At 43.4% G+C, this 26,923-nt stretch overlaps 1 protein-coding gene across 4 annotated transcripts in view; it reads right to left on the bottom strand.

Annotated features, from left to right (window-relative positions):
* The window catches only part of ARHGEF3 (Rho guanine nucleotide exchange factor 3), a 307,785-nt gene that overhangs the window by 203,311 nt on the left and 77,551 nt on the right, over positions 1-26,923 (bottom strand). For 3 of the 4 annotated variants that reach the window (XM_040454720.1, XM_040454719.1, XM_040454723.1), the window contains one exon: positions 7,624-7,690. The exons of the other annotated variant lie outside the window; for it this stretch is intronic. In XM_040454720.1, coding sequence (XP_040310654.1) covers positions 7,624-7,690 — 67 coding nt within the window. The remainder of the gene's footprint in view (positions 1-7,623; positions 7,691-26,923) is intronic. 4 annotated transcript variants of the gene reach the window in all.

Raw genomic sequence — 26,923 nt, 5'->3', positions numbered from 1 at the left:
TCTCTCTCTCTCTCTCTCTCTCTCTCTCTCTCTCTCTCTCTCTCTCTCTCCTGGAAATTCAGACATTACCAAAAACATGTAACTACCACAGGAACAGGTTGTCAGTCAATGGTGATATTCCTTCAGACATTTTTCTGTGTATATAAGAATATATTCTCTTCCTATAAAGGGGGTTTCATTTTTGTTATTTTTGTTTGCTTTAATCCTGGTTTAATCCTAAACATGGAGTTTTACATCATATACTTCTGCACCATCTGTACTTTGAACAATTAAGTGGCTGAGAGCACAGGCTGCCCGGGTTCCAAAGCAGAATCTACCACATTATTGCTATGAGACCTTGGAGTTGTGTAATTAAAATCCTGGGTCTCAGTTTGCCCATCAGGAAAATGGGCATAATAATAGTCCATCTGTCTGATGGAGTTGTTGGGGGTGTGATGACATGCAAAGGACTAAGAACAGTAGCTAACATATTATAAGAGCTAAATAAATGTGACACATGTCAGTGTCTTTTTTTAATTTCTTTTGTCATTTAAAAATATGTTTAAAGTATGAGTTAGAATGAACAACTTGACTTTGTTTACTTGTGATATGTGTTTTCTCTTCTGTGCTATTTACTCATATCCTTCAACTATTTTCCTGTTGAGTTTTCAAACTTGTGTTATTGCTTTGCAAGAGTCCTTTGTATATGAGGGAAGTTAGTAACTTAGTACTGAAGAGAAGTTCCCAAAAGGTACTGGCAAAGAACATGGGCTTTGGAATGAGGTGAGCTGGGGTTAGAATCCCACCTCCACCACTTACCTGTCATGTGACCCTGAGCAACCTGCTCCACTTTTTAAGTTTATTTATTCACTTTGAGAGAGAGAGAGAGAGAGAGAGAGAGAGTGGGGGCACCAGAAGGCCAGCAGGGGAGGGGCAGAGAGAGAGAGGGAGAGAGAGAGAATCCCAAGCATGCTCCACACTGTCCACGTGAAGTCCGATGCGGGGCTTGAACTCACAAACCATGAGATCATGACCTGAACCGAAATCAAGAGTTGGAGGTTTAACCGACTAAGCCACCAGGCACCCCTCCACTTTTAAACCTCTCTTCAGTGGGCAGAATTATAGCAAGGCTCCTCAAGCCCCCAGACCCTACTGGGCACACCTTGTATAATCAATCCCCTCCCCTGAGTGCAGGCAGAATCTGAGAATGTGATGAAGTATCACCCCATGGCTACATTACTAATTATTGACTTTTCGATCATGTAAAGGAAGATGATCTGGGTGGTGATCTAATCTGGTGAGCCCTTAAAAGGAACTGGGTTCTTCCTCAAGTCAGAGAGATGTGAAGCATAAGAGGCATTTGATGTGAGGGAGATTCTCTCGTGCTGGCTTCAGAGATGGAAGACAACACACGGAAGGACCGAGAAGGGGCTCTAGGAGTTAAGAGCCACCCCCAGCTGACAACCTGCAAAGAACCGGGGACGTCCATCCTACAACCACAAGGAACTGAATTCCCCCAATAAGCTGAATAAGCTTGCAAGAGGCCTCTGTGTCTCAGATGGGACCCCATTCTGGCCGATACCTTGATTCCAGTCTGGTGAGACCCTAAGCAGAGAACCCAGCACATCACTCCCAGACTTCTGACCTGTGGAGCTGTGACCTAGTGAAGGGTTGTGGTTACAAGCTGTTAAATTTGCAGTAATTTGTTATGCAGTGATAGAAAACTGTTTACTCTAGAGTATGTTTACTCTACTTCCTCATCTGTAAAATGAAGGTGAGGCTCAAACAACATCTATCTTGGGATTTTTCTGGGAAGTAATATCAGCATAAAGCACTCAACACAGTGCCTGGTATAACCTAAGTTAATGCTATGGGCTAATTCCCTAGGATTAAGGGAACTGTTACAATTGTACTCATCATTACAAAGGCAAAGTATATTTTTCATAAATATAGCAGTGAAGGTTAAACCTTTAAAAAATAAAGTCCAGTGTGCCTGGGTGGCTTAGTTGGTTAAGGGTCCAGCTCTTAATTTCGAGCTCAGGTTTTAATCTCACAGTTTGTGAGTTCAAGTCCCAAGTTGTGCTCTATGCTGGCAGCATGAGCCCACTTGAGATTCTCTCCCTCTCTCTTCAAAATAAATAAATAAACTTCAAAAATTAAGCCCAAAGGAGGAGAAGGGAACTTAAAGGGATTCTGGGCAGTAAAAGGTTTATCGTAGAATACTCAACTTGTTTCTAGCATTTGAAAAAAAAAATCTTCATGTCTAATTTCCTTTGAAGAAAAAGTATGTGTCATCAGCCTTGTTTTAAAGAGGCAATATGCTCTAATGGCTTGGGGACAGACAGTGTCGGGTTCAAATCCTGGCTCTGTCACTTACCACAGCTGAGATTTTAGGCAAGCTACCACATGGTGAGGCTCAGTTTCCTCAACCTTGAAATGGGAATAAATACATCTACCATGCAGGGCTGCCATAGCCTGGCCTGGAGCTGATGGTCAATAAATGGAAGTAAATGCACAAACTGAGGCTGCAAGAAAAGAGAAAGCTGTGCTGCCTTCTTCTGCAGGGTAGACACAGTAAGGTCACATTAAACACTGGCCTGGCCAGATATGTTTTTTGTTGTTTTTTTTTTAATTTTTTTTTTCAACGTTTATTTATTTTTGGGACAGAGAGAGACAGAGCATGAACAGGGGAGGGGCAGAGAGAGAGGGAGACACAGAATCGGAAACAGGCTCCAGGCTCTGAGCCATCAGCCCAGAGCCCGACGCGGGGCTCGAACTCACGGACCGCGAGATCGTGACCTGGCTGAAGTCGGACGCTTAACCGACTGTGCCACCCAGGCGCCCCAAGGCCAGATATGTTTTGACTATCCCTCTACTGAGTTGTGAATTTTGGAACATTTCAGCCTGGCTTTCAAGAAACATTCAACTACACTGAGTTTTGTGCACTTCCTTCCAAGCACAGGACCTGGGATGTGTCAAGGCAGCATGGAGCAGGCAGAGGACCCTCTGCCTGGAAACACGGTTCTAATTCTGATCCCTCTACTTCGAGTGACCCTAGGAGTGGTCCCCATTATTTCCTGTCTGTGTAGAAACCAGACCCCCTTTTTGTAACAGTAGCAAACTTGGCCTTGGAGAAAATGACCCTTCTCTACCTCAAGTGGCTTCTCTACCCCTAGGTGGCCAGTAACAAAACCCTGGCCACCTAGCTCCCTCAGGAGGAACAGGTGACCAAGGCCTGTCTGATCTTCTTGACTACCGTGACTGGCCAAGGTATAACTATTTGCCAAGACAGGGCAATCAGAGTCCTACGCTGGGATTTCATACATAGACCCAGGAATCAAAAGCATCTTTCTTTTCTCTGGAAAGGAGTGGTTGTTTGTGGTCATCCTCTCTTCCCAAAGCAGTTCACATGGAGTATGTAAGATAAGATCCATACCCCAGGAATAACAAAGCTGGGAGAGAGCACCCCTGGATACTGCTGGATACCCTGAAGCCCACCCATTCAGTTTCCCTCAGTCACATGAGGCAAACAATCTCCCTTTCCACTTGAGCCAGTTTTAATGGAGCTTCTATCATTTGTAACCAAAAGAGTCCCCACTAATACACGAGGCCTTGTTTTCCACATCTGAAAATTAAAAGGTTGGCTACAATGTCCAAAGTTTCTCCCAAAGCCTCAGAGTCTAGAAATTTCTTCCCAAATAGCCTAGGCAGGAGTAAAGAACAGGCACTTAGAGAAAGAGACAAGATAAGCACAGCCATGGAATCTGGCTGATATTTAATTGAAATCTCAGTTGTGACACCTAAACAATGCCTTGTACGTAGTAGTAAGTCTTGCTAAGTATTTCCAAGGGCAGGAGTTGTGCTCTTGATATTTTCACACTCCTAGGGAGAGTTTCCTTCCTGTATCTCTCTCTCTCTCTCTCTCTCTCTCCCTCCCTCCCTCCCTCCCTCCCTCCCTCTCTCAGCTAACTGGAGGAGTTGTAGCAAATATTTGCATAAGGAAGGGTGGAAATTCTGAGCTCAGCACTGTCCCAATCAGATGGGGACCAGATGTGCAGTGAGCACCTGATGGAAGCACTTAGTAACAGTACTCCAGGGTCCCACCTCTCAGGGTCCCATCTTCTTATTCTCATCATTCTGTTCTGGTTTTACTCATAATGTTCCCTCTAGAACTGCCCCCACCCAAACCATCCTCTTGGCTTCTCTCCATGAGTGTATGTGCAGCACCCATGGGTCTGGTGAGAGACAGACACGGCATCACCCCTTGCCCAGGAAGATGGGGGAATCAGGAGGGTTGGTAGCACCAAGGGCCTCTGTCTCCTTAGACGAGCGTGGGAACCAAGAGACCCAGCCTGCACTTAATAACGACAACTTCTAAAAGGGCTAAATCACTTGGTAGGTAGGAAGAATGTCATCCAAGGGCCACCAGCTCTTCCTGAACCTCTCCTCAGGCAAAAATCCCAGACCCCCCCAAAGGAAAACCATAAACCCTACTCCTAATGCCTTGAGGAGTAATGTAGATCTGGAGTGAATGTTTCCAGGGAAGACAAGGAGGGGGTTACAATACAATTCATTCAGTGAGATTTTCCTTAAAATTATTTTGAAACATCTCATCTTTTTTCCAAACTCCTTATTAAGATGCCAACCACTCCCTCTCTTCCCTCGGGCCCTGTCCCCGGCTCCCTCCTTAGCCCTCACATGTCTCCCACTTGGCTTCTAGTCCAGAGTGATATGGTTCCTTTTCCCCTCACCTTTTACCACCCATCTCTCCCCAACACTTCTCCCTACCCCACCCCCAAAATCTACAAATGCCCAGGGCATAAGCAAACTAACACAGGATCTTTATTCTTTATAAGCCAAACAGGAATGGAATTACAAATGCTTACAATAGTTTCCTCTGCCACGCATATAAATATGGGAAATTCACAAGCACACAGATTCTAAAAACTTCCTTTCTTAATAAAGAAGAAAATAAAGCATTCACAAAAAACATGCCCTGCCCTAGGACAGCATGCATAGCTCAGTCTAACAAGCCTGGGAGTCACATTTCATTATAGAAAATGTATCAGCTAGATAATGCCTCAAATGTCTTCATTCTGGCATTCTGGGTGCTTCTTGTTCTTCATTTCCAATTACCATAACGATGGTTACAAAGCATAGCCTGGCTGGGAGTAAGGGTGTTTCCACTTGGTGGGGTTCCCTCCTAACCCTTCGATGTCACGGATGATTATGTTCCAAGAGGGAGACAGATCAATCTGGCCAATCTGGCAATTATCAGGCCCCAGACCATCTCCCTCTGGCATATCTTGATGTCAGCTTGTCTAACTTTACCAATAAGCCCCATGGGCCAGGAAAAATCAGAGCAAGGACACGGGACCAAAATAAACACCACAGCTGGGCACCTGGGTGGCTGTCAGTTAAGCGTCTGACTATTGACTTTGGCTCAGGTCATGATCATGGTTCATAGGTTCAAGCCCGGGATCGGGCTCCGTGCTGACAGCTCAGAGCCTGGAGTCTGCTTTGGATTCTGTGTCTCCCTCTCTCTCTGCCCCTCCCCCGCTTGCACTCTGTCTCTCAAAAATGAATAAACGTTAAAAAAAAAAAAAAAGATTCTGTCATCTATTTGGTTGCAATTATCCAGGGACAGTTTGTTTGTTCTTCTGCAGTGATTCCCTGATTTTAAATACTACCATGCAGGGGTGAGAGTATCAAAGGGTCACTTAAACCAAGTGTGTATCTAACAGGCTCCTCTGAGCAGCAATTTCTGTAAAACAGAGTTGTGCTCAAAAACTTACAAAGCATTTTTCAAGGGAAGACATTTGAAGAGGTCTTATGGCCACAGGTAAGGTAATCAATTGTCCCAGTTTACCTGGGACTTCCAGTGCTAAACCCAGGGGCAATCGCAGGCAAACTTGAGTGGTTGGTCACCCTAGATGTACCCCAGTACTTGACTAGTGACCACTGCTGAATCAGAAGGAAGGCTAGGGTGTGCTGAAGGGACACCAGAGAGGGAGGGAAAATAAATGCCTTCAAATAGGCCAACTTGCTCATAGAAGGTCCAATTTCTCTATAGCTCAAAATTGACAATAAATGTCAACTATTCCAAAGTGTGTACAAACTGCCTTGTCAACAAAGGATTTATTGGCAATGGGGAAATGCCACCAACTCCATCAACTCTCTTTAATGTAGTCTCTAAGCACGGCAACACATCAAAGGCTCTGAGAAGTCTCACAGTGGTGAGCATATTTAATTAGGTGCTCTCAGTGTGCCCCAAGGTTATTTGACCACACAGGTTTTTTTTCCACCTAATGGTTATGATCATCCAACTGAACACACTTGGAGAAATGGGGACCTTATCCACAAAACCATAAACAACTTAGGAGACACACAGTTTACGTTCAGTAAGACATGCACATCTCCTTAAGAGGTCAACGCATTTCTCTTTGTACTCGGTGAAAAGCATATTGTACCCTTAGTTAAAATACTGCCATGATCTATATTTATTTTCAGTAAGACACTTGGGGAAAATGGCTGAGATCTATGTAAGATACCAACGGTGAATTGAACTAGCAAAAACAGTGCTGAAAAGACCAAAGAAATGACCTCGAAACACAACCTGAAGTCGATTTTGTGTCTGATGGATGTGAAAGATCTGTTTATACATCCAACAAATTAATTAAGCATGTATGTGCTAGGCCCAGAGAGACAGCAGTGAACAAGAGAGAAATACAAGGTCTCTCCTCCACACCTGATGCTTAGAGCTTCCAATCTTAACGTTTTAGTAAGCCCTAACTAACAATCTCATCCTATCAATGAGAAGAGAGTGCAGGGGTCTACAGGAGCGCCTCAGCTCTTGTCTTCCCACAGGAGATGATATCAAGACTTAGACCCAAGGGAAGAAGCCGGTGGGGCAGCTTCAGTGTGTGTAGGAGTGCAGGGCTGGACAGCACAGGCAGTGCTCTAGGCAGAAGGAATGACACATGCAAACGCCAGGTTGTGAAACAGAGCTCTGAGCATTCTTTACACAGGCCAGGGTCTTCTTCCTGAGGCCAGAGCTAGAATTCATTTTAGCACACAGCAGGCTTCCATATACTTTATTATTATTATTATTATTATTAAGGTAGAGAACTTTGCATCAAGAGGAGGTTAGATCTGACCCTTTCTACACTTCTAAGGGTCTGTGGCTTTATGATTGGGAGATTTTTATGATTCCCCTTAAAATCTGTTCAGAGCTTACAGGCTTCTCTTCTGGAAAACAAAGCTCCCTATGAAGTCGTAAATCTACATATTAACAGACCGTACATTTCCGATTTCTTTTTTCTTCATTATGCACTGGGCCCCTGCAGGTTCCCAAGAAAATGGGCACAATGTCCCCCCCTGCCCATCAACCCTGACTTGGCTTCTTCATCAGGTGCTTTCCCGAGACCTTTTAGGGCAAATGGACACTGGCGGGCGCTTACTGGGCCACTCACGTTTTTTAATTGAGCCACAGCCGCTGGTACGACAGACCGTGATTCCTCCAAATGCTAAAACCCAGCTTTCTTGGTGAAGACGGATTAGTAAAGCCACCCCCAACAGCATCCACTCTGGAGCAGCCAGAATGGGGTATAGAGCAGCAGGGAGCACTCCCGGGGAAACACTTACCCCTCTGAAATTCCAGGCTCTAGGGGAGGGGAACATAGGGAAGCTGTTTTGCAGAATCCGCCTAGGCCTAGAAGAGGAGAAAAGACAAGACAATGTGTTTCATTACTCATGGGTTAGAGACTCAGAGGAAATCACCCACTTCCGATGTAGCTTTATCAGAAAAAGAGAGAGAGAGAGAGATGCTTGGAGAAATGGCCCAGGCAGACGCAGCAGCCAGGCTTTTTACAGCTTGGCCATCCGTAGCAGCCAAACACACTCCAAACCCCTTCCTAGTCCCCCAGGAGGAAAGCTCCAGAGTCCCTTAGAAATAGTCAAGCCCTCACCCTTAAAAAAATAAAATCTAATCTAAAAGTCAACCTGGGTGCAATCAAAAAGCCAGACCAAGCTCCCTATCTTGATCTTCATTTCTCACACACAAACAATTCCCAAACGGATGCCATCACGTGGTGTTTACAGCTCCAGCCGAGCCTGGAATTCTCCCTGGTGCAGGCCACACGGGAGCTCCAGACTTTCAGGGGGACGGTACATGGACCGTCCACAGGACATGCAGCTGCTGCCTAACCAGTAGGAACTGGTTTCCTCACCTATTAATCCCTCCACGTGAAGCAATCTCCTTAGATGTGACAGAGGTGGGCTCCAGTGGGGTCAGCACAGGAGGTGGGGACACAGTACAGGGATGGAAAGAAGCAGCAGTGTGGCTGGGCAGCTTCAGGCACACCAGGGACACCTTACTTCTGTCCTGAAGAGTGAATCCAATGTTGTAGCTGCCAACACGCCCACAGGGACACCTTTTAGAATATGTTTGTGGAGTAATAAGTTACTCCTCCCCAAAATGCTGTGTCTGTCAATATGGAAATTCAAATTTCATGTTTGCTTGAGGTACCACCTCACTGAAAAGCATCCCTGAGAAACGTCCATCTTGGACTTTCCCTGGAGTTTTAGTCAGTGATGAACCAAAGAGGTGGTGTTGGTTTTTCACGTGACAGTCACACCTTTACTTCGACCTCTGTGCCATAGTCAGCAGTAACACAAGGCAGAAGTGACCACTGCACCCTGCAGCGTATCAGGCTTGAGGAAAAGTCTTGATAGGCTCTACCATAGGAAAGAGATAGATAAGCAATATGCAAGGTAATTATAATAACAGCAGCAGCTAATGTCTATGGAGTACTTAAAACAGCACATGCTAATACTTCATAGAGTTAATCTCATTGACTCTCACACTGCAAGCTAGGGTTCTCATTGTACCCATTTAATAGGTAAGAAAACAGAGACCTAGGGATATTAAGTGATGCACGCAGGTAAAATCAGGATTCTAATCTCATTTGTCTAATCTCAGATCCCATGGTGTTTTACTAGCTGTGTGACCCTGAGCACGAGGTTTCATATTCTTATGTGCAAAACAGAAGAAATAATACCCAGAACATGGTCAAGACGAGATGAGGGTTCTAAATCCAGTTCTATCACTGCTAAGTTCTAAAAGATGTCAGCACAGATCCCCTCCCGTTCCTCCCAAATTCTGGCTCAAAGAAAAGCTTTCGACCAGGGGCACAGGACTGACACAGAAAAGCTGGGACAACTCACCGAAACAGATGGGAACTCCCACCTGCTGTATCTTTATATCCAGCCCCACTCCTGCCTCACCCTCCTCCTCACCCACATGTACAACAATAAAAACCCAGGCTAATAACATCTCAAGACAAACAGAGCATGTGGGTGGTTATTTAGATTTAATACTCTTCTCTATTAAGTAACATGTTGGTCTAAGTTCTTCTAAAAAAGCATTTCTCCTTTGGGAAGAAAAAAACTTAGAATTTAACAAAACATCTCCCTGGATACTGCTCCCTCCTCTCCCCGGTTATAATTGGGCTTTGCTCTCCTAATGATTTGATGAGCTTCACTGCTTCCAAAGCAACAACGTATACTAGAACATTGTGAGTGAATGTTCCCCTGTTTTATATGGTGTGGTTTACAGAAAATTATGATCACTACAATCAGCAGTGATTATTATGCCAGGGATGTGCCAGGTTCTGTGCTAGGCACTTTGCCTACATAATCTAAGTCACGCAATAAGATAGGTTATTATGTTATGTTACAGTACTCTGCTAATACATGACATACAAATAGTGTTATAATGGTGCCATGTGTTACAATATTATATATATGTATAAATATATAAAACATATTATAATGGCATTAGATACTTATTTTAAAAATATTTTTTTATTTACTTAAAGTAAGCTCTACACCCAAAGTGGGGCTTGACCCCAAGATCAAGAGTCACATGCTCTACTGACTGAGCCAGTCAGGCACCCCAGCATTATATACTTTTAAATAAAATATATAACTCTGGGGGCACCTGGGTGGTTCAGTCGGTTAAACGTCCAAGTCTTGGCTTTGGTTCGGGTCATGATCTCATGGTTTGTGGGATCAAGCCCTGCATCAGGCTCTGTGCTGACAACACAGAGCGTGCTTGGGATTCTCTCTCTGCCCCTCCCCTGAGGGCATTCTCTCTCTCAAAATAAATAAATAAACTTTAAAAAATAATGTAACTTTATGTCATAAAATATTGTCATATAATATTATGGTATAATGGGGGATATTATTACCCCATTTTACAGATGAGATAAAACCTCATCTGTTTAACCTCTGCAGAGAGGTTAAAAACCACACGTGAGAAGTCACACAGCCAAGTTGGGATTCATAACCAGATGTGTCTGACTCTAGATTCAGAGGATGTAGCCCCTCGCATATAGAGAGAAGCCCCACTAAACAGGGAAGAACATGCTTCTGGGAGAATGTAGCCTGGGGGTTTCTTGTGGGAGGGACCAGCTTAGTAGGATCTCAAATTTAGAAGCCTAATAGGCAAAGAAAAAGGATCAGAGTGAATCTGTCAATCCAGGGCATTCTTTTTTTTTTTTTAATTTTTATTTTAATGTTTATTTATTTTTGAGAGACAGAGTGCAAGCAGCAGAGGGGCAGAGAGAAAGAGAGACATAGAATCTGAAGCAGGCTCCAGGCTCTGAGCTATCAACACAGAGCACAACACGGGACTCGAACTCACAAACTGTGAGATCGTGACCTGAGCTGAAGTCAGACACTTAACTGACTGAGCCATACAGGTGTCCCATTTCTTGTGTTCAGAAGCAGGTTCTTGGGGAGTCTGGGTGGCTCATCGGTTGAGCGTCTGACTCTTGATTTTGGCTCAGGTCATGAGCTCACGGTTTGTGGGTTCGAGCCCACATCAGCTCTGTGCTTGACAGTGTGGAGACTGGTTGGGATTCCCTCTCTCTCCCTCTCTGTTCTTCCCTGACTTGTGCGCTCTCTCTGTCTCAAAACAAATAAACTTAAGAAATTATTAAAGAAAAAAAAAAAAAAAAAAAGGAAATCAAGTTTTTTGCACTGTCAGCAAAAGTCCAAGTAAGAAACAGGTACTTGGTTCTACAGATCTCCAAGACATGAAGGTACACAGTTGGGCTTCCTAACAGGGCTGGGAGGAGTTATCTATAGTGTGTTCAGTCCTTGGACCCCTGATGTGAGCCAGGTCTGTGCACGGTGTGTGCACACGTGGTTAAGAAGCACAGCCCATCCTGCAGATGCCAGGGGAACGACGTTGACCAACAACCATCCACCTCTGCGGAGGGACCAACGGGAAGCCAGGGGTGGGTGTGAAGCAGGAGAGAAACCATTGACACAGGAGGGACAGCTTCTTGGCTGGAAGGAGGTTACAACTGAAGGAAAGACTGGGAAGAAAAGTTAGAAACACTGTCCACATGGAGAAATGCCCACAGGAGGAGCAACAAGTCAGGATTCAAGATGCATTTAGGGAATGATCTCAAATTTCAGAAGTGTGTGTGTGGCTGGAATCAAACAGAATAAGCTCAGGAGCTTATAACCTCAGGGTCAGCAGCAGAATGTATTTCCCACCACATGGAAATGAATACAACTTTTTTCCACCACCCTGAGAAGAGGATTAGTGACCATTTCCAGAGCAACTCCTAAGAGTATGGGTTTCAGAAGTGAATATGTAGACTGCTTTGCTGCCCGTGCACTCACTATGTGGGGCCAAGAGCCTAGTGTCTGAGGTACGACCAACTTGGGGCTCCAAGAGTGGCTCCCTCTCCTTCTTGCTGGGGGACTTCAACCAGGCTACCTACTCTCTACTGTCTCTGAGCCTCCATTTTCTCATCTGTAAAATGGGGATAATAATCTCTTCTCACAAAATTGAAGCATTAAATTAATGTACTACATAAAATGTTTGGCAGAGAATCTGGCACTTATTAAATACTCTAATTAGCTATTATGGTAGCGCCTCCTTATGTATAAAGGATATGTTTCAAGGAGTGTCTGGCTGGCTCAGTCGGTGCAGCACGTGACTCTTGATCTTGGGATGATGAGTTTGAGCCTCACATTGGGTGTAGAGCTTACTTTAAAAGGCGGTACATTTGGGGGCACCTGGGTGGCTCATGAACCGTGAGATCATGACCGAGATCAAGAGTTGGATGCTTAACCAACTGAGCCATCCAGGTGCCCCAAATATTTTAATGTCTTACTTCTCAACCCAGGGCATCTTGCTAACAACACTTTCCTTTTATTTCTTTTGTTTTGTTTTACTTCCTTCTATCTATGAAGACAATTGTAGCAATACGAGGAAAGCCAAAGGGCTACATTTTATAGACAAATTAGTGCAGACTATAACCACCTGTGCCAGGTATTTTATCCTGGTTGGAGCACTCAAGACAGTGATGGTCTTTCAGGTAAATGTCTTCTTAATTCTGGTTGTAGTACGTAATTGAGGATGGACTGGCAGGTGTTTAGCCAGGTGAAGGAAGACCCAATTCTCTGTGGAGAAGCTCACTGTGAAGAGGTCGTTTGCCCAATGGAAAGCTCATCACCTAGGCTTGCCTCTTAAACAAAGGCACAATGGCACCACCCGTAACATGTTTCCATAGTTCATAGGCCACACTCAGCGTCATTCCACTTACACCATGGCTGCAACTCCAGCTCTTTATTTCCTGATAAAATATGGGGAAACAGGATCACAGAACCTCAAAAATAGTCAACTGGTACAATCACTCGGCACGGGTTGGATCTTCTCCAACAGTCCTGTTGAGAATGCACCCTGAAAGAGAGTCTTCCCTCTTTAGAGAAGGGGTCTGTATGCAGTCATAAGGGCTCACATATTAATTTCTCTCCAACACGTAAAGAACACCTTCCATAGGGCAGGCACAGGACCAGACATTAGAGATACAGCAGTGAACAGCACAGATACAGTGTCTGCTTTCATGAAGCTTACAAAAGGACAATGGGAGTGAGAGAGGGTGAGAGAGAGAGAGAGAGAGAGAGAGAGAGAGAGAACAACATAGTAAGTCTTAAAGAAAAATAAAACAGTGGTAATGGGGAGAGCCAGAGGGGCTCAATCAACATTTGAGGAGCGAGACAGACCTCCCAGAGGAAACGAGACCTCCCTGTGACCTGACAGAGGTGAGGGACTCAACCAGGTAATAAGACAGGGAGCAGCAGGCCAGGTGACAGGAAGAGCAAGCTAAAAATGCAGGAGGTCGAACTTTGCAAAGATTACTTAAATAGACAAAACTGGCAGAACTAATTGCTGAAGTTAAGAGTCAAGAGTTAAGATGTAGAAGCAAGATGGCATATTTGAAAAACTGGAAGCTAAGTATGACCACTTAAACATCTGTCAATAAATAAAGGGATTATTAAATGAAGCTATATTCATTCTTTACAATGGAAGACCATGTAGGACTATATATTAATGAAAAATCTCAAAAAAAAAAATAAAGACAGAAAATCCAAGTTGCAGGAGGTATGCATATGATAGGATATATGATACTATGTAGAATCTCACAAAATAACACTCTCTTGTTTTGGCCACATATGTATGTAGTAAAAATGTAAGACTACATATGAAAAGGTTTTTTTTTTAAGTGTATTTATTTGAGAGAGAGAGAGAGAGAGAGAGAGAGAGAGAGAGAGAGAGAGAGAGAATGCTTGTACATGCACCCATGAGAGGGGGAGGGGCAGAAAGAAAGGGAGACAGAATCCCAAGCAGGACCCATGGTGTCAGTGCAGAGCCCGATGTGGGGCTTGAACACACAAACCGTGAGATCATGACCTGAGCTAAAACCAAGAGTCAGACACTTAACCGGCTGACCCAGGAGCCCCTGAAAAGGTTTTATCAACTGCAAATAAATGGTCCCCTCTGGGGACTGAAAGGGAAAGGGACTCGGGTGGGGCCCATGTGAAGCTTCATCACTACCTGTAATGTTTCATTTATTCACATAAAAATTCTGAAGCTAACAGGGCAAAAAGATTTTTATTAAATCTAAATGGTAGGTATAGATATGAATGTTATAATAGCCTATATTTTGCTATGCAGGTGAAATAGATTATAATTAATAACAATAACAAATGAATAAATTCTAGCATAGCCATGTAATACAATACTAAGGCATCCATTAAAAATAATGAGGGCGCCTGGGTGGCTCAGTCAGTTACGCATCTGACTCTTGATTTTGGCTCAGGTCGTGGTCTCACGGTTCATGAGTTCGAGCTCCGCATCAGGCTGTGCTAAGAGCACGGAGCGTGCTTAGGATCCTGTCTCCCTCCCTCTCTGCCCCTCCCCCCCTTAAAAATAAATAAATGTTAAAAAAATTTTTTTATAATAATGAGGTGTACTTGTGCCATCATCAGCAAAGACCATAAAATACAGTATGTGAAATAAGAGGCAGGGCAACGTGTAAATCCATTTACTTTTACACACACACGCACGTACAGAATCAGCTCCGAGCATGCTGAGGGCCCTGGCAGGGCACATGCCCAACTGTTGACATTGATTATGTATACAGTTTGGGTCAGGGGTGGGAAGCATAAATGTGGACATCAGCTTTTACATACATATTTTTAAATCTTTACTATAGAAACGTATTATGTAATGAAAATCATAATAAAGTTTACTAAAAGGACTTAATAGGTAGGGAAGGAGGCAGAGAGGCATGAAATGAGGCTGAACAGGAGGCCAGGGCTGGACAGGGCAGAGACTTAAAGGCTAAGGTTGGGGGCTGGTCATGGGGTGATGGGGCTCCACTGAAGCTATATGGTGGGGAACGACATGGGATTTGCCTTTAGAAAGATCCCTCTGGCTAGAGGGAAGAGAAGACAGTCGAGGGGTCCAGAATGAAGGCAGAGACCAGCAGGGAGGGTACCGCAGGCATCCAGATCCACTATAGCCTCTCTCATCTCTTTCAAGATTCTGAAGGCACAGAAGTCATAAGTGTCCATTCGGACTGCTTTTTCCCATTTTCTCTCCCTTCCCCAGTTGTTTTCTAGAACAGCACTGTCCAGTAGAAATATCATGCGAGCCACACATGTAATTTTAAATTCTCTATTAGTCACATTAAAATGGTAAACAGAAATAGGCAAGTTTAGTTTTAATATAGTTTATTTAACTCAATATATCCAGATACTATTATCAGTTCAACATGTAATAGAAAAAAAATATTAGAGATATTTTACATTTTTTCATGTCTTTCAAATCCAATGAGTATCTTACTCTTAGATCAATCCTCTTTTTAATGTTTATTTATTTTTCAGAGAGAGAGAGACAGCGCACAAGTGGGGGGAAGGGCAGAGAAAGAGGGAGACAGAGGATCCAGAGCAGGCCCCTTGCTGACAGCAGAGAGCCTGATGTGGGGCTCGAACTCATGAACTGTGAGATCATGACCTGAGCCAAAGTTGGACACTTAACTGACTGAGCCACCCAGATACCCCTACTCTTACCTCAGTTTTAATTGGCACTAGCCATGTTTCAAGTGCTCAGTAGCAGTATGTGGCATGTGTCTATCATATTGGTCAGCACAAGTATAGAAAAATAACACATGTAATTTCAAAGAGCCTCTTTGAAAAGCCAGACTTTGAAAAGCCACAGCTCTGTGTCTCAGCAGTTAGTGACTAACCACAATATATAAATTGAGACCCTTTTGAAAAATGAGACACTCTCCAAAATGATTTTAGTATCCATCTGAATTCAGAAAAATTCAGAACAAAAAAAATATTTCTCAAAAGCTTTAGAGATATAGTCTCTGGAATAATTACAGGAAATTATTTTCAGGTCACATCCTTACTTGAATAGATCAACATACGAAATTTTTCCCAAATGGAGATTATCCCAAACAAAGGTCTATGATCAGGTCCTAAATAATGTAGAACTAGTCTAATCAAACGAATTCCAGAATGAACTAAAAGGAAGACATTGAAATGCTTTTTTTAAACCCATAAAATGATTATATTTGTATTTCCCCTTTTGTGAAACATTTGTTCAGGTCATTTACCCATTTATATACAGGGATTTTTTTTTTGTTGTTATTGATATGTAAGGGCTCGTTCTAGATTCGGACAAGAGTGTGTAACAAGTGGCTAGCACATGCCTGGTACTCTAGTAACCGTATTAAAAAGGCATATATTAAATTCCATCAACTGGTGAATGAAAATGGATAAACAAAGGTGTATGTGCCTGCAATGGGATGTGATTCAAAAGAATGAAGTACCAACACCTGCTAGGACATGGAGCAACCTTGAATGCCTTATGCAAAGTGAAAGAAGCCAGACACAAAAGGCCACATCGTGTATGATTCCATTTATGTGAAATACCCAGAATAGGCAAATTCATAGAGTTAGAAAGCAAACTAGTGGTGGCCAGGGGCTGGGGGAAAGAGAGCAAGTAGGAAGTGACTGCTTACTGGGTGCACAATTTCCTTTTGGGGTGATGAAAATGTTCTGAAATTAGGTTGTGGTGATGGACGCACAACCCTGTATATGTACTTAATACCACTGAATTATTACACACCTAAAATGGCTAAGATGGTAAACATGTATTTTACCACAGTAGTTTTAGGCAATTTGGATTTATTTATTTATTTATTTATTTATTTATTTATTAAATAATGAGGGTATCCTTTGGGTAAATACCTAGTAGTGTAATTGCTGAATCATAGGGTAGTTATATTTTTACGTTTTTGAGAAACCTCCACACTGTTTTCCTGAGCGGCTGCACCAGTTGGCATTCCCACCAACAGTGCAAGAGGGTTCCCTTTTCTCCACATCCTCGCCAACACTTGTTGTTTCTTGGGTTGTTGATTTTAGCCATTCTGACAGGTGTGAGGTGATATTTCATCATAGTTTTGATTTGTATTTCCCTGGTGATCAGTGATGTGGAGCATGTTTTCATGTATATCTGCTCAAAGAATACAAAAATACTAATTCAAAGGGATATATGCACCCCGATGTTTACAGCAGCATTATCTAAATAGCCAAATTATGGAAGCAGCCCAAGTGTCCAGTGACTGATGAATGGATAAAGAAGATGTGGTATATATATACAATGGAATATTAATCAGCCATAAAAAAGAATGAAATCTTGCCATTTGCAATGGCATGGATGGAGCTAGAGAGTACTCTAATAAGTTAGTCAGAGAAAGACAAATACATTTGATTTCACTCATATGTAGAATTTAAGAAATTCTTAAATTAAATGCGCAAAGAAGGAAAAAAAGAGAGAAAGAGGCAAACCAAGAAACAGACTCTTAACTACAGAAAACAACTTGCTGGTTACCAGAGGGGAGGTGGGGAGGGGGATGGGTGAAATAGGTGATGGGGATTAAGGAGTACACCTGTCACGATGAGCACGGGCTGTTACATGGAAGTGTTGAATTGCTATATTGTACACCTGAAACTAATATTACACTGTGTTAACTAACAGAAATTTAAATTAAAACTTTTTTTAAAAAAAGAGGAAAAAAAGCTGTAAGTTTCACTGCTTAAAAAATAAAGAAAAAATAAAAATAGTGAGGGTAAAATAAAGATAATTTTCAGGCAAAATAAAAGATACATATCTAATGGAAAAAATCCTCATAAAATAATAATGCAAACTAAAATACTGTTAACCATTCCAGAAGCAGGAATTACATAAATAAAAGCCAGGAGGGTAAACATTCTGTGCAGCCTGGGAATTGACAAAAATGGCTTAGATGTGAAGTTTTATCAGTACTTGTGAGAAATCCACCCTACAAGTCCCTGTCTCAGAGACACATATTTATGTCAGTACTTCAACCATGATAAAAATTCCCACACTCTGGCTTTCTCCACTTCCTCTCATTCTCCACTCCGGGCCCCGACTCTCTGTGCTCAGAGATTCTGCAGCAACACCCGTTCCATCCTCTGCTCCCACCTCATGAGACTCATGCTGCATTTCTCTTTCACCCCTGAGCTTCCTACAAAGCTTTTATCTTCGGAAAAGCCATTCACGAGTGCAGTACTCCAGAAAAAGAACTTTCAAAGGTAAATGTCAGTGACTCCCAAGTGGTGCCGTGAAGCAGAGGTTTGGTTGCAGTGGTTAAAAGTGCATCTGCTTTGGGGCGCCTGGGTGGCGCAGTCAGTTGGGCGTCCGACTTTAGCCAGGTCACGATCTCGCGGTCCGTGAGTTCGAGCCCCGCGTCGGGCTCTGGGCTGATGGCTCAGAGCCTGGAGCCTGTTTCCGATTCTGTGTCTCCCTCTCTCTCTGCCCCTCCCCCGTTCATGCTCTGTCTCTGTCCCAAAAATAAATAAAAACGTTGAAAAAATTAAAAAAAAAAAAGTGCATCTGCTTGGAACCAGCTCTGCCATTCATGAGCTATGTGACATGAGACAAGTGACTTACCCACTCTGTTCCCTACTTCCCCCATCTGTAAAATGGAGGTAATAACAGGATTCCCTTACAGAGTTGTTGTGAGGATTAAATGAGTTAATATATGTAAAGCGCTTGGCACGTGGTGCGCAGAAGGTCTACTTTAAGAGTTAGCCCGCTTCTGGGCGATGAGCTCTGGAAGGCCAGGGACCGTGTTATTTGGGTTCACTGCTGTCTCTGCATTCCCTGCACTTTGTAGGACCTTGATCGGCAGCTGGAGGATGAATGCATGGTGCTTGCCCTCAGTAAGTCTGTGGTCAGCAGTATCACAGAGTAGCCCTATAGACACAGTGACAGAACATGAATACGACCACATGCACTTGAGAGAGAGAACAGGTGTCTATCGTTAAGGCCATCTCCTGTAGCCCTCAAGCACTGGGCTTGGACCCCGAGGCAAGCCTGACGCGGGGCTGTGGATCTGCACCATCTCCACCTTCTCTCTTCCCAGGCCTCTCCAGACTGTGCTCGGTCCTAGAAAGGCACTTTCTGAACAAAAGCTCCTCAAATTCAAGTCAGCTCCTCGGTTAGAAACTGTCGAAATGAACAGCACCAGAGGAAGGGGACCCCGGTCACAAGGGCATGTCAGGCTCCAACGTGGGACCTTCCCAAGGGCATTTAAGTGCATTTTGGATTATATATGATTCTCATCTTACCAACCGCACTATAGTTCCCATGCTGTCTGTTCATCCAGAACAAAGTACCTACAAAATGCAGTAGCTGCCCCAGGAAACGTAAACCCAAACACCCTGAGAGACACCATCCCATCATGACACCAGTGCTCCTGTCCATTTGCATATTTCAAGTCCAGGGTGGGCCACAGGTTGCTCATTCACATTTCCATGTGTTGGGCAGCCACTGTAAATCTTTCTAGAACAAAGTAAATCCACTGAAGAGAGACAGCAGACACGCAGGGTGGTCATAGCATGGGATGTGCAGTCTCCAAGAATCTGGTTTAAGCTCAAGTTTACCAGGTGATCTTGGGCAACTTTTAAGGAACTTCCTTGAGCCTCACTTTCTGACTTGAAACCAAATCCAAGTCACAAACCAATGAGTCCAGGTCACACGGTCAAATAGCAGCTATTCCTACCATCCCTTATCCCTTACTCTGTTTTGTTTTTTTCCATAGAGTTGATCACCTCCTAAGGTAACCTCTGAGAGAACAGAACTATGTTTTACTCTGCAGCATCCTTTATGCCTACAATGATGCCCGGCACTCAGTAGACACTCAGCAAATACTTAGAGCTAATATTTATTAAGCTGTCCATGTGAGCCAGCTAGTACGCAAAGAACTGTAAAGAAACTGTTAATGTACTCCTCATAACAACCCTATGAAATCTGTCTCAGCAGGTCCATTTTCCAGTTAGAAACTGAGGCTCGGGAAGTTTAAGAGCAGAAATCAGATGGTAAGGGTCTTACAGACTACAGCAAGTTTTCCAGATTTTAGTCTGAGTGATATGGGAGACCACGGGAAGATTTTGAGCAGAGAAGAAACACGATCTACGTATTAAAAGGACTGTTCTCAATGCTGTGTAGAGAGGACAGCTGTAGGGGCAAGACAGAGAGGAGGGAGATGATGAGAAAGTGCCTTTGGTAGTGGGAGGAGGGAGAAGACCTTTGGGAGGAGCAGATTGGGAAACAAAAGTCAAGGGCAGACAGATCATCTGAATTGGTATGGATCTCCAAATGGAGATTGTAGTGCGCGGTTGGACATAAGAAACTGGAGAGTATATTCAAGAAGCATCAGCCTTTAGACTGAGAAGCCCCACCTTGGTGAGGGAAGAGGGAGAGGAGTATTAAAGAAGTCAGGGAAGAAAGAGTTTCAGGGAGGCAGTGCTCAACTACATCACCAAGTAGGGGAGAGAGAAATGCCCACTGAATTCGGCAAAGCAGGTGTCCCTGGTGACTTGACACGATGAAGTGAGTGGAGTTGGGGACAGAGCTGAAAGGGGCTTGTCTAAAGATTACCTAAGAGCAACGTCTGTAGAAAAACTAAGTTGACAAGGATCTTAGGTATTGGCCAGTCTACTGAAGTCATTAGAATATGAGCTCCCCAAAGACAGGAACTTCATCTGTCTTTTTACTGTTTTATTCCTGCCCTCTGGGCACCTGGCACATGACAGATGCTCAGTAAATATTTGCAAGACTTTTTTGAACTTTCTTGACATCTCCAGCCAAACAGTTCAGGTCAACAGGAACTTTGCATCCCTAACAGGATGGTATGGAAGACAGTGAGGAAATGCACACACAAATTATCCCAAGATGCAATGTTCACATTCCCTTCCCTTGCTAAAGAAACTAGAATTCATGCTACTTGGTATTTATTCAGCATGAGAATAATGTGTTTTCCAGTTACTCTTCTCATTGGCATTCATATCTGTATCGTCAGTGGATTGAATGGCTTCTCACTGGCAGCACCAAATTTCAACATTGAAGCTAATTGTAAGCTGGTGTAATTAGCAGAAATTACAGAATATTTTTAAAGGGATGTTTTGTAACAGAGGTCTTTTGGAAATCCAATTTAGGAAAATTATTTTTTTCATGTTCTCAAAGTGCTGACCTGCAGATGATATTTCAAAAGCATTTAGGGGTCACTTTGAAAAGCAAGGGGATCATTCTCCCTCTCCCCACCTGCATCCATCTGAATTATGGCACATGTTCAATGGGAAAGGCCTCATTACATCCTAAGGAAATCCACATCCTGCACCTCCAGGTCACAGTCCAGCAGAGAGCAGCCTCATGTCCCTCCGGAAAGGATAATTAGTTTTCTACCCTTTAATCAAGGAGCAGCAGATTGTTGTTTTTCTAAAGTTTTGCCTGGGGAGAGCCTGTTCTTTCCCGAATGTGTGTTTTTCTAAACAGGACTCCCTGTACGTACCCAACCTTCCCATGAGCCACCACTGACAGGCACTCCCCCAGCCTTATCTGAAACAAAAAACTGAAGCTCTCCACTGATGACAGCCTCTGGCCCCTCAACTCCACAGATGTGGGATTAGGTCATGGCCCTCACAACTTACCAGCACCAATGAGCTTTTACTTATCGACCAAGAGAATCCTCAATCTCTCTGTCATGGAGGTCATGTTTTTAAGGGTTTACTTAAAAAAAAGTAATAAATGCTTATCATGTGCCAGACACTATTCTGAGTGCTTAATAAATATTAACTCATTTAACCCTCAAAACAATTTTATAAGTACTTTTATTATTCCCACTTTACAGATGAGGAAACTGAAGCTCAGAGAGGTTAAGTGACTTACCCAAAACCACACAGCTAATAGGTGGCAGAGCCAGGATTCAAACCCAGGTGGTCTGGCTCCAGAGAACAGAGAGACAGATGTTAAAACCACTGCAGAAGCAGTGACAACCAAGAAAAGAAGATGGAAATTGAATTGCTTACTATGTACTAGGCCCAGAGCCAGTGTTACTGGTTAGTTTCTCTTTACATAAAATGCAACTGGACCTTAAAATCATCATCATCATCATCATCATCATCATCATCATCATCATCATCAACATCAAAGATTATTATGTGTATTATGTATTGGTCTTCTACATCTACAAATAAAAATCCATGTAGATTCATTGGTATATTTTTACCGTGTGCATGTTACTTTGATAAAAGTATGATTTTAGTTAAAAAAATTTAATGGCTGAGTTTTCTGTTTTTAGTGATTTGAATCAAATAAACAGCCCTTAGAAGGCATTTTTTTAAAAGCCACCCTGAACTCCCTTTCCAATTTTTGTCTTAAAAAGAAAGTAAGAAGTCTTTGGTATTGTTCTATCAAACTGTATGCAAATCAGACACAAAGAAGAAGCAGATAAACTCATGTTTTTCAAATCCTGAAAAGCTCTAACTCAAAAATTATATTTACAGACACCCTCACAGAATTTTTTTTTTTTGCTCAGGGTGGGACAGAAGACAGTCTTCACACTTTATTCAATAATACATTGATCAGAAGCTAATAAATCAGGATGTAGGTGGCCCAACACCTCCAAAATGAAAATCGCAATCCTAAAACTCAGGATTCAGAAATGGGCATCTCTAAAAACTGATTCTAACTCAGTTAAAAACACCAAAAATTCTTAAATTAGCCAGCATTGCTTAAAGCAGTTTATTGACTTTCTGATACAGGACCTACCACAGTCTCCAAGGTAATTAGAAGCACCATAAATGCTGTTTTTGGCAGTGACTGGGGCCACACATAAAAACATGTTTATTCCCAAACCGTCAGTGAAATATGGTGGTGGGGTGGGACCATGTCAGGCTTGTAGCATATGTGGAGAAAAAGGAAAGGTAATGCCAAGGGCACCATTCAAACTGAGATTATTTCATCACTATGACAAACAGCAAGCCACCCCCCAAATTCTAGGTAAGAGAGTAATTCTGAGCAAGACAATTACTCAGAGTAAGAGAAATTCTGAGTAAGGCAGGCTAATATTATTATTTTAACAATAATGAAAATAATACTATTAGTGCTGTGCTTATTATGTGGATTAATTCATTTAATTTTCATGGGGGCCCTGAAAATAAGAGCCATAACGGAAGAAGGTTCTGAGAGGTTAGACTTGGAAATGCTCCATGGCTACTGAAAGTCAGAGCCAGAGACAGCCCAATTCCAAGATGCCTGCTCTTGGTCCCTGAGTCCTTAGTCCCTAGACTAATTGTCTAAGGGATTTTCTGGCCACCTAATCCACAAAAGTAATAAATCGGAGACAGGAAAAATGAACCGTGTTGGTCAGTCATGTGCTATTTATCAAATATTTCTATCAAACGTGGTCCCGTTGCATAGGACAGAGCAAGCCCCCAACCATCCTCCCGGGCAGCTGGGCTCCCAGCTCACCAGCTGGGCTCCAGTGGGAACAGGGCCCGTACTTGCATCAGCGTTGCCATAGCTCTCACCATGGCAACTGCCCACTGTCGCCCAGGCAGAGATGCTCTCCCCACTCTCGGGAGCCCTGAAGCAGGGATGCAGTCCAGTAGAAACTCATCCTTTTACTTGCTCCCCAACTTGCTCAAGTCTTTATAAGACTGAGAACCAGTCGGGGGTTCCCCAGGTCCCTGCTTGCATTCAGACCAGACAATACATATAAAGGCCAAGAGGGAGACGGGGTTCATGAAGAGGCTGTCCAGAACTGAAGCGTGGGTAGTTAACCTCTCCAGGGGCCTCCACACCTGGCAGGGCTGAGTCTGAGTTCTGGCTCTGGCACTGGCTACCTGGGGATGCTAAGCAAATGGTTTGGCCGCTAGGAACCCAAGTTCTAGAATATGAAAAGCCATGATAATGTTAGCTTTTACATTTTGTAGAATAGTTGTGAGATATAAGTAAACCCAAGTATATAAAGGATATACAGAGTAAATGCTGGCTATTATTAACTATTATCTCCAATTCAGTGGTGCTGGTGCTGGAAAACATCAGGGACCCTCAACCTCTCGCTACGGCCTTTACACCACAGCAGCCTGATATTCCAAACAAAAAGCACTCCTGTCCACAGCACAGAGGCACTGACTCAAGGGCTGAATAAGGCCAGCAGATAGCGTAGTCCACACTCACTCTGCTGAGCGGTAGGAGACATGATGGTGGTCGGTGGGGTCCCTAAATCCAGTAATCGTCCTTCTGGGCAACACGGCTTCTCTGAAAAGATTAATTTATCAAAATAAGCCTACTAACTGTATTCAACAAAAATGCCAAGGAGCAAAACACCTTTTAAGATACTGAATCCATGTATGAACCTTCAGAAATCTTTAAGGCCAAAGGATGGCACTCAAATTTTCTAGAAAATTCTGAATAAATAATGTCCACCCTGTTGGCAGTGGTGACTTCTCAGGGTTAGGACTGATCCAAGGAACCTGCACTTACTATGTGACACATTTATACACTGTCTGAACTTTTATGGTATGCATACATTAATTTTATAATAAAAAAAGAATAGCTTTAAAAAAAAAAGTGAAATGCTTTGTAATAACACAGCTAGCTTACAAAAGAAGAAACCCAGTCAATAAACAAATGAAAAGTGTTCACCCTCCTTAGTAACTAGCAAAATGGAAATTTAAATAAGAGTATGTTTGCCTTTCAAATTGGTGATTTTTCTAGGATAACACCCCATTGTGGGCAAGAATGTGGAGAAACAGACATTTTGCTTCACAACTGTGAATGTATAAATTGATATGTTTCCACAGGTTAAGTTGGCAGCATTTTCCAAGAATATTAAAATGACCCAGAACTTCACCTTTACAAAAATTAATTTGACAAAATAAACTGCAAACATAGTGACGAGGATACAGCTTTCAGTGTTATTTCAGAGGGAGGAACGAGGCTCAGCTCAAACAGCCAATACTAGGGACTAGCTACTGGAAAAGTGCCTTGCAAAGTTCTACATGTTCATTATGCAAAACACAGGCAAAGAAGACTTGCTTATTCCACATTGTGAAAATATAGAATTTTCTGGATTTGGTGCTTCTAACAGTATGCTTCCATCCCACACTCACTCCATTTCGCAGCTAAGCAAACCAAGACCCGGACCTAGAAGGCGGTTTGCCCCCAAGTGTCTGGGACAGGTTCACAGTCTCTTTGCCTTTGCCTTCTGGAGGAAGGGGGCAGAATTGTCACCTTCAAGGCCAGACACAGGAACCATGGTGGGGCCAAGCTATGCCCTAGTGCCTAGCTTGGGGTACAGAGGACCTAGCTGGGGGTAGAGACATCTCTTCAAAGGCCTCTCACTCCAAGAAGCCACATCCTTCAAAGAACTCTTGGCTCTATTTCAGCCACCAGAAGCGTTCAGGACAAGGAGTAGAGCTGGGGTCTGGAAGCAAGGCCCTCTCACTAACAGTTAAACAGCCACTCTCCAGAGAAGGTCTGTTCCATGCCAGATCTGCATGCAGTGCTGGTCATCAGTCACCCGTTCCCCACGGCAACCCTAAGGCTCAGCGAGGTCAGCTTCCCTGTCTTAAATCACCCAGCTAATCAGGATGTGAACTGCTCTTTATGGGTGCTTTGACTTCCTCGTCTATAAAATGGGGAGAAAAATAGCAACCACTCAGAGGTTTGGTTGGGAGGGTTAAATGAGCCAATTTATAGAAAGTGCTTAAAACAATTCCTGACCTACAGGAAACTCTGTGTAGCTCTTATTATTTTAGTGAGACTGTAAAGCATTGTGGTCAGAACAAGGACTCGAGAGCCAGTTGCCTGGGTTCAAATCCCACATCCACCCCTCACTGGCTGTGTGACTTTGGGCAAGTTACTTAACTCTTTGTGTTTCAGTTCCCTCATCAGTAAAGTGGCAACGACAATGGCAGTACCCACCTGAGTTAACATAAATGATCACATTACCTAGCTGAGTTAATGTACTTAGAAGAGTTTAGAAAAGTGTCTGTCACATAGCATAATGGGCCTGTCATGTAATAACCACAACATGTGTTAGCCATTATAACTATGATACCCCTCTGTCTCCTGTTGTCTATGACTGCACAGGAATGACACCTGCACTGCCAACATCAGTTATTCTGGCTGACAAGAGCCTGACACATGTTCTCCTATTTAATCATGACAAGACTCTAGGACTAGGTGCTATTATTGTCCAGCTTTACAGATGGGGGAACAGAGGCACAGAGAACTCGAGTAACTTGCCCCAGGTCACACAGCCAGGAAGCAGCAATGCTGCTGGGCTTTGAACCAAATCAGTTGGGGCCTAGGGCTCTTATCCCTCACACTGTATTGCCCAGCCCAACACTCACATACCCAGTACTTCCTGTGGAAGGGTGGTGCATGGCTCCTAGCTTTGAGATGAGTAATGGCCACATCCCCCACCATGCAGCACAGACACTGACCCTGCAGACGTCTCATGAACATAAAGGGTAAGTCACACTAGCACAGTCACCAAGGAGCCATCCCTGTCATCTCTCCTTATCTTCCCAGGGAAATACACTGGTATTTGTCTACTGTAGAGATGAGACACAACCATTAAGACAGAATTCTGGACTGAGACATCTAATCGGTGTCTTGGAAACTCACGCTGACATCCCCACAGCTGGTTTTCCCCACAGCTGTTGATAGTCGTGTGTTGTTTAAAGCATGGCCTGCTCACAAGTTCATGCTGGGAGGTGAAGCCAGGGTAAATCTTCCATAATGCGCCATTCTGGCCTTTGGAGCATGAAATTTTGTGGCAAAGAGTTCATTTCCCATCACCAGACTAAAAAGTTTACAAAGCTTCCTTGCATACAGATGGCCAAAGCTGTAGGTGGCTGCAACTAGGAAATGGCACAAATCAAGCGGGGGTGAGTCTTATGTCCCCCACCCCCAGCTTTCTCAGCAATTCATCAAAAGAGCTGTTGTGGGGTAAAAAACTATCCATGTGTTTCACCAGGATCCATAATCGTGTATTGTTTCAAACCCAGTAATTTAATGAAATAGTGTCTGCTGTCCACTAATGTGCCTAAAACTCAAACAGACTGAAGGATCTGGAAGGATCCTCAGAGAACCAGCTAGTCTACCACCCTCATTTAGACACTAGAAAACTAAGAGCTGGCTCAAGGTTGCATGGTCTATTGGTGATAGACTGGGACCCTTGACGGT

This window comes from Herpailurus yagouaroundi, unplaced genomic scaffold, assembly GCF_014898765.1.
Source record: "Herpailurus yagouaroundi ecotype Mexico unplaced genomic scaffold, PumYag 213, whole genome shotgun sequence".
Taxonomy (NCBI): Eukaryota; Metazoa; Chordata; class Mammalia; order Carnivora; family Felidae; genus Herpailurus; species Herpailurus yagouaroundi.
This window is presented reverse-complemented; position numbering and strand designations above follow the sequence as displayed.